A 13,320-nucleotide genomic window follows, 5' to 3' on the forward strand; every position below is an offset into this window, starting at 1 on the left:
TATGCTAAAGCCTTTCTCAGAAGTAAAGAGTCGGAGAGATGTGGTCTTTAAGAAAATTTTAGCTTTCTGGGAACTGGAAAGTCCAGGAATGCTAAAGCTCACTAAGGACACTCTGAATCCAGCCAACAGTGACAAAGGAGACTCTCAAAAGGCTTCTATTTCATAAAATATAAATATCTGAACATATTTTTACCCACTGAAACAATAATTTATTAATCTAAGTTGCCAAAATACACAAGTCCACTCACGTACGCATACATGTACACAGTTTCCCAGAGAGCAGTGGCTATTTCTACTTGTCCAACCCATGAACTGTCCCTCACTGATGCTTGCCATCTCAAACAGCATGAAAACGCGTCCCCGTTTGCTTAGGAACCGACACAGGAACAACACAGTTTTGTCTCCCTCCTGCCCGGGAGCTTCCTGAATGCATGCGTGCCGAGAAGAAATTCAGCTGCGTTTTTCTGGCCGACTTGACGTCACTGACACTTGCCCCATCCTCGTTTCAAGCCAACCTGTGCCCCACCAAAAGCCCTCACGACAGATCGCGGCAGAAGGTGGTGCCGGGTTGCATGAGAAGAGCAAATTTCCTTGTGCTTCCCTTGGTACTGCTTAATCACCTAGTAAGAGGGGCACAAACAACGCAGTGCGTTGCTTTTAAAGGGCACTGCAACATTGCCCTGAGCACTTTCACTGCTACAAAACTTAATGGGCCTTGTTTAAGGGGGAAGTGTAAACAATCTACAGCGCTGATCTCATGCAGGCCTCAAATACGGCTGAACCCTCCAGGGCAAGTTTATTATGAGCTTCTGCCTTCGGACAGAAAAGAAAATTAGATTCAGAAACGCTGTAGAATTAACAAATTGCTACTTTTCTGTACATCCAGTTGTTAAATAAATTATAAGTAATATAGTGCTGTGAAATAAATAGTTAATTTTCAGGATACTCACCTTATTAAGTAGTTTAAAAAGGATCTCTTGGGAGTAACCACCATTCATCTCGTCGCCCTTTTTACACTTCCATTTTAACTGGAAGAGAAGGCGCACAATAAGGAGAGGCCGACATTAGTCACGAGGACTTTTAGGAATTAAAGAAGTGCATGATAATGTCTAATCCTTAAAGCACAATTGATTAAACTCAGCTGCACAGGAGGCAAATCATGCCAAACAGGCTTGGCTCTGATGGAAAACAGAGCAATGAAAACAATCAGGACAGGCTGGAGCTACGGGAGAAAAGAACTTGTTACGTTCTTGGAACATCCCCACGGAACCACCTGTAGGACCTGCAGTCAATTTCCATTTGGTCCTTTGGTGCTGGACAAACGGGTGAGCCTTCGCACATGCATCAGAGAACGCACGGTGACTCATCTGCTTAGGTAAAAATCGTCAGAAAAAAAAAAAGAACACTAGAATAAATAATATAAAAAAGAATCAGTAGGTAATCCAAGGCAGACTGATGCTTAATGTTCTCTATTATGAGCAGAAACAGAGGGATTCCTCTTATTTAATCATGTTTTGTTTCAACAATTATGTTTCTGCATGATTTTAGACTTGCTGTATTCTACAACAAAACTACTTTTGGTATAAATTAATCTTTTCTTTTTTGTTTTGTTTTTTTTGCTCCTAGTGCTGTCATTAAATGCTCATGTGATTTCCCGTACTCCTGAAAAGAGATATTGTGTAACTCCTCACATCCACGGACAAACCGCAGCAGAAACAAGCCAATTTTTACAGCAGCGACTAAGAGGAGCGTAACGAATGGCAAGCGCAGGGTGTTGATTCGGCTCCAGCGATCTGCTCATTGTCAGAGGAACAAGTTTTCTGGGAATTTTAAAGCATTCTTTAACGAAAAAAAAAAAAAGATTGCTGTTAAAAACCTGCGTTCTCCTTCCAGCAGCAGTTTCGTCTACCCATCCATGTTGCTCATTAATCTTCAAATAACGTGTTTTAGTATTTGTATGATGTGACGTCATAGGTTTCAGCGCACAACCCTGCTGTGTTCAATCACAACTTAAACAAACTTACAAACAGGAATGATATTAGTGGAAGCAACCCAAATGGCAAGTGAGCAAAAATACCAAAGTTTTAATGTCATTCATGATAATAACAAAAAATCATTCTTGCTGAAAACTTAAAGACCAGTATCGCTAAAAACTAAAGGCCTAGCATTACATAATCACCTGCCACCTTTCATGCCAGAGTTTTAAACTAAAACCATCTTACCTGGAGAAGAGACGGACTGATATCTATTTGTTTAAACCTTGTGAATAATTTTACACGTGTTAGAGCTCTGAGCTACTGCCACGCCAACTTTAGCTCAATATCTGTGAAATTGTAGCCTGTACAGTTTCACTGAAATCTGCCTGGTGGTTCATGAGATATTTTGCTAACAAACAGACAGGGTTGATGCCAGAACTTGCAGCAAAAATAGCACTGGATAATAACATGCTTCTGACAAACATGCTTCTGAATCTCAGAAGTTCATATGAATAATTAAATTAAAGGCAAAAAGAATGAGAACATTAAATAAAAATGATTTTAGAATTTACACATAAACCTGTGCAGTAATAGTCCAACGTTTGTGGCTGCTGTTCGTGTTTTTGAGCTGAATAAACAAATGAACGTCAGGGACGGCTTTGAATTCATTAAACCAGCTTTAATGTATAAACACATTAGCTAATATCCCCTGTGTTCGTTAATACATGCAGAAAGAGGCCTTTGGAGGAGGAAATGTAATAAGCCTTCTTCTGGCGTAAATACTGGTCCCCTGACGACGTCGTGCCTACTCTGCTGTTAGGACAACATGTGAGGCGAGACAGCATATGTGGTCTCTGAATAATAAATTACAAACGGCTATTGCCTGCTCTTTTACTCACATGGAGCTGGACCTCCTCAAAATACAAGAACACCCCCCCCCACACACACACACACACACACACTCACACACACTTCTCTTTTCCAAAAACTGCAGCCTAACCCTGACCTCCCCTCACAGTCTTGAGCACTGACTGAATTCCCATAGCTGCAAATCTTACCTTCAGTTTGGGGGTCACATTGTTCTTGGAACATCTCTCCCCTCCTGAGTCTGTACAAAAGGAAAAAAAAAGAACGTGTTAGGGAAATTTGACACAGTGAAGGGAAAAAGACAAAGAAACAACTGTTTAATTGAAATATGGTACTTGAGTGCAGTCGAGGGACTCGTGCAGAAAGGCAGCAACAGAAAAATGGCTGTCAAGCGTTATAGTTTTGGCTCCTGCAGGCAGGAGAGCTGAATGCGTGCAAATAGAAGAGACTCAAATTATGTAGGCTGTGAACGAGTAATTGTTCAGCCACAGAAAGGAGTCAGGTTTACATCTCCGCAAGCCTCTGGAGACTTTTGCTGAAAATAAAAGCGTTACCAAAGATATCTGACGGCGTGTTATGTGTGCATGTTTTGTGCTTGGCATTCCTGTGATGCTTTGCCATGTTGTGTTCCTGCCAAAAACACTAAAATAGCCCTCTCCTCATAGAAGTTTGGTTATTGTTATTGTCCATTATCTGAGTAATATCTGGTGAACCACAGGGTGAATAGTGGCTGCTGCGGTTCGGCTGACTGAGAAATATGGAGGTTCACTTAACATAGATTTCAGGAGAGTGAGAAGACTTTGGTGGATCATGCTGGATTTATTAGAATGACTGGACTGAAACAGTTTGGATAATCTGGAGTTGCATGATTGATAATGCTTAAATCCTGGAAGTGGACATACGTCTCTGAGTGTGTTCTCCTGATTGATGCTGGGCTTCTCTTTCTCTTTGTATCTGCTCTCTGATGAGCCTCTGTTCTTCCTCAAGCTGTCTGGATCCCTCCTCTCGTAAGCGGGCGATCTTGTTCAGAAACAGACACACGTGTAGTAAAATGATATTTACAAGTCCCCCTCGCACATTTTGCAGACAGATGTCGAGATAAACACTTTAACAGCGCGATAACGTTATCGATTTCACATCCTAAGCTAAAACCTGACACCTCCCTCCTCTGCCCAAACCAGTTCTTTATATTTTAACATATTAAACTCATTAAGCACAAGCCAATTCTCATCACAAACGCAAACACACCACTTTCATTTATTACTTGCATTCTTAACAAAATCATGCAATATCTTCTAATGGGCTTATTGAAAAACATAACACTGCTGTAATAAAAAGTAATTCCCTCAGACTGGGCTTTTTGATCCTGACCCAGGTTTTTGGAAGATCTCAACTCAATCAGGAGAAATATATTTGACAAAGAGAAAAAGAACAAAATAAAGCACCTGCTTGTGCTTCAGAGTTTCCTGGATGCATGCAAATACCGAGTTTCCAGTTAATAACTGAGGCCTCCAGCATGTTTATTCGATTTTCTGCATCCTTTCTAATGTGTAAAGCAGCGCTGTCACTCATACGGCTTCAATAAAAATATTCTCACCTCTTGTTCAAGTGTTCTTGTGATTTGCACCTCATCTTGGCTCTGAGTTTCTGCTCGTCTCTCTCTGGCCTCCAAGTCTGTCGTAAGAACAGACATATACAGTCATTTCTTCATATGCTAAAAAAAATTGACTTTTTTTGGCTCGATGAATTTACAAAAATGTGTTAGCTTTTATGCTAGTTTGTTGAAAAATTTGAATTTCAATTAGGAGTTAAATTTTGATTTTCTACTGTTATCGCAAACAGCTTTTCTGGCTCATTATTAATAACTAAAAACAACCCCCGTACCTTTGAGACAGACTTAAAACGACTCACCAAGCTTAATTTTCTTTCTCTTATCATCTAGTTTCCTGTTTCTTTCTTCCGCTTGTTTCTTGGCAGCACAAATCTTGTCATAGGCTGCCTGAAACCAGCATTAAACACGAGGGTGAATTGTCAGCGTGGATGTGGATTAAGACAGGATCAGGATCCTTTTCAAGGGTTTAAACACATTATTGATCTTACTCTTGCAGCAGCGTCGGTGAGCACCTCGAGAGCCTGGGACAACTGGTGGAAGAGCTCCGCTATAAGAGAGGAATGAAAGATTATAATAACAATAATAATACTGGACAATACTGGAAACTCTGCAGCTGAATGCATAAACTACAAGTAATATAAGATGGTTCATTTAAAGAGAGTGAAAAGAAGAAGTGAATATAACAAACAGAAATATTCCTTCAGAAATGGTACTAAGTGTCCACACTCCTTACAGCCATGCAGCTGACCCAAGCTGAGACGTTCAATGGTTAAAATTCACTGCAGGTCTGCTAAAACCCGCTTCCTCCAACGACAAAGGGTGAATTGTCATGACCTCTCTCCATCCATCTTCCCTTCACCACTAAACCAGCTGTTATTTAACTCAGACAAATGTACGCTGGGAGACCGCATTCCCTCAGCTCATCCTGCAAACAGCACATCACTGCGTCGTCCTCGCCAAGCGCAATCATTCACTTACGGGAGGCCTAACAGGTTGGTACTGTTACTCCCTGTGGGGACTGGCAGTGCACACAAACAGAGGGCTCTGGAGATCGAGCTGCCAGCAGAAGAGGTTAGGTTACCTCCATGGACATAATGGGTTAGAATAAAATCCAACTGGAGGGGGCTTCTTTTTTTTTTTGTCATGCCCAAAAAGCAGCTCTGAGTGTCACAACATGGTTGGTTGAAGAAAAATGAGAGATATTAAGTGGGATCTTCAATCAGCGAAGCTTGTTCTGCTGTCGTGCGTTCCGGGCCAAGTCTTTCCGTGTGTGGGTTCTATTGCTGAGGCCCTCCAAACCACGTCTCTTCTATTTCTGGGAAGCCGACCCCTGCTTTCATATTATCCCTCTCAACCCTCAACCTCTACCAATTTCCTTTTTTTTTGTCATAATCAGGAATTGTCTGAACCATCCAGCAACCACATTAACCTCACTCTAAAACATTCTTCCTCACCGGCCTTTTGTGCAAGGTGCTTTTCTGCACCCCCCCCCGACAAAGCCCTTCTCTGAAATTTCCTGGTCTAATTGTCGACATACTGCCTGGCAACAGACTGCGGGGCAACTCGAGAACCCGAGGTGAGCAGACCGGCGTGATGGCGGTGTTGGTGATGTCTGACTGGAGAGCCGACAGCAGGAAACAAGCCCCGGTTAGCTACGTGACACTGTGCTGCGGGGAGACTGTCTGGCAGCATTAAATTCAATAAAAAGTCCTGCACGAGCACAGCACTTCTAATCTTAGAGCTAGAACAGACAAACGATTAAAATCCATTGTTCAGGAACAATGGCTAAGAATGCAGACAAGGGGAAAAGATCATCGTTGCCACTTACCTGCTTTTGGGTTGTCTGGGTTCTTGTCTGGATGGCATGTCAAAGCTTTCTGTCTATATGCTTTCTTAATCTGGTAGGGAAGCAGAAAAAAAAACCCAGTAAGGCACATATTTTGGACACAAAACATCAGTAAAACTTTTACAAACTCCAGCTTGCTAGTCCCAGAAAACCAAAAATCCTTATAAAAATGATAATTACATTGAAATTTTAGTAAGTCTTGCGTAAGAAAACAAAGAACCTGGAACTTGATATGAATAAAAGTCTGGGATTGTATTTTTTGGATCAAACCAGCACCTGAGCCAGGCTTTTCACATCAGTCACTTTGGCATGCGCTGCACAGCAACTAGTCCAAAGTATCCTCTCCTTTGCCAGCTAGTCGGATAAATATGGACATCTAGAGTTGCAACCTAGTATTATCTGTCTTTATGTGAACAGTACGGAAGTAACATGGAACAAAATGTTACACCACCACACAAGCACCATTAATATCTCAGCCTGGTAATCAATATCTTTTAAGACTTTAGAGAGCCGAGGTGGAAAAACCAACCAATGCGTTGGAAAATTCTATCATATGAGGGTTAGAGTTAATTAGTTTTAACTCTGGGTCAATGCTTGAAATGGTAACCATTTATTGGTCCTTCTAGGGACCAGTTAATGACAAGGTGGTTTTCATTAGATGTCTGCTTCTTTGGTGAAAGCAGAGGAAGCAGGAAAAAAAAAACTTTCCTTAAAGACCAGTGAAGGCTGGAGAGCGCAGCTCCGAAGCTTTTTGCACGCAACCTCGAAAACACATGCTCGCACTTATATGCATCGCATGCTAAGGATTCGCCGCATACATCCCCCCACACACTCAAACTCAGCCCAAACACAAACACTGACAAAGACGTTCTGACCAATCCTAATCAGACATTTGAACATTCTGCATGTTTTCACGTATCGCTCAAACTAAATCAACGCTACGGGCCACAGAAAAAAAAAAAAAAAAAGTGGGAGCACCTTTTTTATTTTTTTTTCTTCATGTCTGGGAAACATTTGCATTAATTTTCTGGCAAATGCGGCGTCTCTCAGTAAGCCGTTTTAGCATAATTTTATCTTCACGGAGCGAGCTAAAGCGTGCAGAGTTGAATTTACAGGGAGGAAAACAAAATTGTAAAATCATAGAAAGTGTCCATTAGTTTTCAGCCTTTTAAACAACATTTTAGAACAAGCCTCCATAACAACTAAATCCAATAAATTAGGCCGTACAGCAGTTAAGTCTCTGCACAATTATACAACTTCAATGAGCCTCTAGTGAACCCTGCTCAGATAATTGTCTCAGGCAGCTTCGAAACATCGCAAGTCGTTTCTTAACATTAAAGCTCAAATTATAAATGAGAATTTGGTTCACTGAATGGGCTTCGAGAGACTAGACGTTATTAGGGGATATTTACTCTTTCTGCTTGGCACACAGAACCCTTTTAGAGATCAGGACTGACACGCAGGGCCGTGGACTGAAGCCAGACTCGTATGCTTACTGCTGGCCTCGAACCGTTCCCCTTTCGTTAGCCTCTCTCAGATTTTTTTCCTTTTATCTTCGTATAATTCTGATCACAGCTCCGTCTGAATATCCCCCGGTGTCTTTAGATAAGGTGCAAGGACACGAGCACGAGTTTTTGTTGCTCCTCTTCAACCCAATACTATTCCTTTCCAGCAACAGGACAGGCAAAGCCATAACAAAAACTACTGTGTGACAAATGACACGGGTAGAGCCAACTCCACACATTATACAAGCCAGTCAGGGCAAGACATTTAATGAGAATTTCTTTTAAAAAAAACAGCTTTTTAGTACACATAACTGATTTCTATGAATGCTCACAGATTATGCAGAAAAAAGTACATAAAAATAAAAAATCTTGCTCTTATTGTGTATTCAATCAATGCCAGAATGTCTGATTTATCTGTGTTGAAAGGTTTCCTTTGATAATACAGTCTGGGAAATAAGTTTTTGCTTCATTAGTGTGCGTTTGACAAGATTTTTGAACAGTGTGGCAGTGTGAGTATATTGGATCAGAAATAAAAGGCTCCTTTTGACTTCCTTTCTTGTCCTCAGTGTGATTTTCATGGTTTTTCTATTGTGAGGCTAAATAATAAAACCAACATGTGCTTACATATATCTTCCTTTACAATCAGGACAAAGGTTTAACTAATTACTGTTTGAGAATTATGGCCTGTAATTACCGAAGTCTCATTCTTCTCATTATTTTGTGGCCAAACATCATTAATGTCTGAACTTTGCCTCCTCGCGCTTCAATTACTTCTTAATTTCTCTTCCTCCTTTCTTTTTTTTCTCTCTCGTTCTGTCGGGTCCACTTCATGACATGCTGTTTTCTATGTTTTTTGTTTTGTTTTGTTTTTTCATTAATGCGTATAGCTCCCCTCAGTGCATTAACATGCAAATTTTAATTGATGCTTGAAGACGCTGAGGCTTATTGGTTCCTCAGAGGAGAAACCAAAAGAGCCCAGCGGTTGAAGATGATAGCACTTCATGCTGTTCAGTCAGTGTTTTTGTGCATTTCACCTCGATCACATTCAACTCTGAAACCCATAAAACACATCTAAACCAAAACATTATTTTACATAGTCTCCTACCTCTAGTAATTCAGGATATTCCCTCCTGTCACACCTTAATATTTCATGTCTCAACGATGAGACAAACTGAAAGGAGGAAATTTCTCAACTATTTCCTACTCTTTGGTTTGTGGAAGTAGGAGCCACAAAGTCAAGAAAACACAACAATCCTGTAGCAGCAGGTCAACGGTAGCCTAATGGATAGTGCATGGAGAGGAAAAAAAAAAAAAACAGACTATGCACTGCTCTGATCACGTCTTGCTACCGTCTTAACTGTATACACACATCTTGTCCTCATTACCGGGGTTTGGTGCCCAAATTATAGCTGACAAACCAGTCCTGGTGAAGCCACAGCGCAGCTCCAAGGGCCTCGAGTCAGTGAGGCCGTTAAACTGCCACATCTGCCAGGAGCTCATCCTTCTTAATTGCAACGCTGAGCTATTCACATGACATTATCGGCTGGAAAACAACGGACGCAACAGGAAGACAGAAGGAGAGAGGAGAGCTGCAACGAAAAGATGAACAAACGCAGAAAATAGAAGAAAAACAGAAAGAAAATGTGCACTGATTATGCTTCCCGATGCTCCAATCTACCTGCTCTAACCAAGCAAATCATAAAAGAAGGAGCCATGTGTTTGCAATAAGCTACTATAGAGCACTTGTATGTTCTGTCTGAAAATAAATCATCACAGCATGTTTGAGTGTTTACTGCAATGTAATTATGTAATGTGTATATTAGAAATATAGTAGCTAAATAAACCACAAGAAATGTTGTGTGGTCTTGGCTGTTGACATTGTTTTACCAAGCAATCTGTGGTAGGTAAAACTCTGGTAGCGATTCCTCAGGGCTACATTAAAGCAAACCTCAGCCATTTGCAATGATTAAATCATAAACTCCAATAAGTCATTTTCCAAAGCTTTTCTCAGACAGCCAAGGGCAGGGGAAGGTCAGTAGCATTAATAATTTAAAAAAGGCAGAAAGACAAACGATCCAGAGGACATACGCAAAATGCAAAACTCCTGCGTCAAAGCCATATTTTACAAGCTGTAAAACAGCTTTTTACGTAGACTAAACCCACAAAAACAGGCTCTGAGATGAGCTGCGTCCTTTTCTCTGTGATTCACAGCACATCGAAGGAAGCGATAGTGCTTCAAGCCAAACAACTGGGATAAGTGGCACGTCTGATGACATTCATCTTCACACATTAGATAGATTTTTGTAAGCTCTGCTGATTTAATGCAATACACACACACACACAAATCCGCTATCTCCCCCAACCATCACCGGACCTCACAGAGCCAGACCTCTCAATTTTGGAGCTTTGGTTCAGCCCAAGCCACAACCACCGACTTCCTCGGGGACAATCCTCTGGGGAGGGGAACACTTTGAAATCCAATTAAGAAATTAACTTCTTCCCTTGTTTTGGCAGCAATTTTAATTTCCCTTTGGGCCAGTGGATTTTTGATACAGAGCTGGTTGTAGGAAAGAGGCAAGGTTCAGGATGTCATGGTTAACCGCTTGAGGCTGGGAATTGAAATATAAAAAAGGGGGTAGAAGAAGAAAAACTTCATTAAACAAAAAAAGGGAAAATTCTGTTTTTGCCATGCAGAAGTAACCATACATTAGTAACCTTTTGTTAATCCTCTGCTCACTGCAATACAATTCTTCACATTTTTCCTTCCATCTTAAATTAGATAATTAAAGGCAATCTAGACATAAACTCTTATTAATTTAATACATGTGCTGTTTAGATGGATTTAGATTAAATTAGGTGAGATTTTTGTATCGCACACAGTTAGCTGCCTGATGCAACATCTCCATCTAGTGGCCTTTTTCGGGTACTAGAATTGTACGATTTTAGCCTATAGCGAGTTTGTCTGTTTTTGGACATTTATGCGCGTCAGGTCCCGCTAAAGCTAAAATAATTTATTTTTAAATATACTAACATTTATATTAAATAACGCGTTTGCACGATACAAACACGGAGATAGAAGCTGCATGGTAAAAAGCTGCACTAGCTTTCCACTCAGAAACGGAAAAAAATGTCGGAACCCAGCAACCTTTCGTTGTTCACAAGTTGGGTCAAAGATAAAAAGCAAAAAAAAAGGGGCCATAACAGTTTTTAACAGTTTGTTGCCTACTAACAAGCATAGCTGGTATTATTTATTGTCGTACCTCTTTCGTTGTAGCAACGCTTTCTACGCCGAGTAAACCATACAGGTCCAACTGTAAGATGTCCTTAGCCTTTCCAGACATTTTTGTCAAAATCAAGTTACAATAAACACTTAAAAACAACTGTTTACGCTGTAAAATTTGGGATTATTTGTATAGTTGTAGTTGTCGCTTTCAGGCAGCGTGAGTTTGACGTTTACGACCTTTCAACCGGCACGCGCTTTGCATTCTGGGAAATGTAGTTGGAGATTTCTCTCTTGCGCTAGTTTCGGTGGTTCTGCTGGTTTGTCAGAGATGAACTCAGCTTTTAAATCTAATATACCTATCAGAGAGTTTTTATTGAGGCATCTATTTAATCCCTGATGCCAGAACTTTTAATTAAGATTGCACCCAAAGTTGTGTTTGATGAACCATTGATCAACAATAAAAGTTATATAGTTGTAGGATTTTTTTATGAAAAAATGAAACAGATGAAACACTAAAGAGGCTGCGATTGTCTTTTTAGCTTTAGACTTTTACAAAAAAATGTGGCTGCAGTAAAGGCATGTTAATATCTGGTGTTTAACCTTTAGAGATGAGGAGAGAAATCTGTAATTAAATTATTGTTTTCAATATACAAAAAGAGACAAACTGGCACTGTTGTTTTCCAGTTTTGCAAATGTTTGTAGCCTAATGATAACAAAGCTTCTTTTCCTCATTATTTCCCTTAAACTAATAACAAACATGTGGAAAAACTTTGTACTTTTGAATGTTAAAAAAAAAACATTGCTTTCTTATTCACTATGATACTACTCAGAAACAGATGATTGTAGTCACTCATTAGCAGTACTTGAACTTCCAGTTTGTCCAGATAATGAACAGAGTAAAATTAAATTTCACAGATCTACCAACACAAATGAAAGTAGAATGTTTTACATTGAAAACTATAGCTTAATGGTCTGTTTCTGTTTAAAATATTTACTCGATTTGCACGCACGCAGCAATAAAAGGAAACTTGACATGGATGTTGTCTTTGAAGATTAGTGCTGGATTATATTCGATTTGTTTCGTGATCCTGTTCTACAAGCTGAGGTGGTGCTTTGTGTATAATAACGTCCCAATATTTGCTCAATAGGCTTTGTTTAAACATGGCAGTGTCACGTCCAGCCTTTAGTTTCAACGTTAAAACCTGGAACCAGAGCTATAAAAATATTCTTGGTTTCTGCCCTGTGATAGAATTCCAGCTCCCCTTTTGATAAACAAAACTTATTGTTGTGATGATTCCTTTGTTGGGGATATCTAAAGTAGCTCAGTGATGCAGCCATTGTGTTTCTGCCTTTCACTCGGGCTGTGAAATCCTGCCAAGTTAAATAGTCCCAACACACAAAGGGAACAATGAAACGGGCTCTGCAGCAATGTGTCAGAGCACTTTTCTTTTCTTTTTTTTTTTCTTTTTTTAACAAAAAGTTCAAAGATAAAGAAAGCCAAAGTGCTGGTTGCAGAATCGAGTTACAAGAAAACTGTCAAAAACCTCTTGAATTTAAAATAAAATCTCCTGGATAGCACATTAAAACGTCTCGAGATTATAATTTAATTCTGCATTATGTCAGTCAAAGTAAATGTGCTTCATTTATTAAAGAAAAATGAAGTTGTTCACATACTTTCCCAAATGTTTATTTGTTGGGACTTGTTTTGAGGCTGTGTGAGGCCTCTGAAAGTCTGAACACATTGCCTGAAGATAATCTGATTTGTCTTTAACTCCAGATAATAATCTGCTGCTACAACCTTCAGGCCCTTGGTGGAATCTGGGGAGTCAGGGTCCAGCAGAGGGAATGGTTTGGGTGGGAGAAGGACCCAACTACCGCCTCTGTTCAGCATCACACAAACAGCTTTAAGTTACGCAACTAAACACGGAAATGAAGCAATGTGCCTTTCAAAATAAGACAGATTTTAAAGCCAGTATTTGGAAATCATTGTTTTACCAGCAGCACTTCCATAGACAGCAGTGGCTGTATCCACATTTTATGGATTATATGCATTAAAATAAAGAAACTTGGTCAAATTTTGTATTTAGCTGCCTTCATATAAACATTTTCTGTTGTGTTTCTGTTTCAAAATGTTTTAGTGGTTTGAAATGTTCTGTGTTCAGTTCAGTGACTGAAGCTAATGTGCTTTTCTGCTGCAAACTTGCAAACTGTTTTATTCTTGACATGCAAAACTTACTTTCATCCTTCCCCTGCTGGTAATGCTGTCGTTATGAGGTTTTTATTAACGTGTG

General features: G+C 40.0%; 1 protein-coding gene across 1 annotated transcript in view; it reads right to left on the reverse strand.

The window, feature by feature from the left end:
- Positions 1 to 11,273, reverse strand: part of dnajc17 (DnaJ (Hsp40) homolog, subfamily C, member 17) — a 29,258-nt gene extending 17,985 nt beyond the window's left edge. The window contains exons 1-8 of the mRNA XM_017412867.3: positions 11,067 to 11,273; positions 6,284 to 6,353; positions 4,944 to 5,002; positions 4,755 to 4,842; positions 4,441 to 4,517; positions 3,746 to 3,863; positions 3,035 to 3,084; positions 951 to 1,028 (exon numbers count right to left, since the gene is read on the reverse strand). Of these exons, the coding sequence (XP_017268356.1) occupies positions 951 to 1,028; positions 3,035 to 3,084; positions 3,746 to 3,863; positions 4,441 to 4,517; positions 4,755 to 4,842; positions 4,944 to 5,002; positions 6,284 to 6,353; positions 11,067 to 11,147 (621 nt within the window). The 5' untranslated portion in view covers positions 11,148 to 11,273. The remainder of the gene's footprint in view (positions 1 to 950; positions 1,029 to 3,034; positions 3,085 to 3,745; positions 3,864 to 4,440; positions 4,518 to 4,754; positions 4,843 to 4,943; positions 5,003 to 6,283; positions 6,354 to 11,066) is intronic.
- Between the last annotated feature and the right edge of the window lie 2,047 nt (positions 11,274 to 13,320).

This window comes from Kryptolebias marmoratus, linkage group LG10, assembly GCF_001649575.2.
Source record: "Kryptolebias marmoratus isolate JLee-2015 linkage group LG10, ASM164957v2, whole genome shotgun sequence".
Classification (NCBI taxonomy): Eukaryota; Metazoa; Chordata; class Actinopteri; order Cyprinodontiformes; family Rivulidae; genus Kryptolebias; species Kryptolebias marmoratus.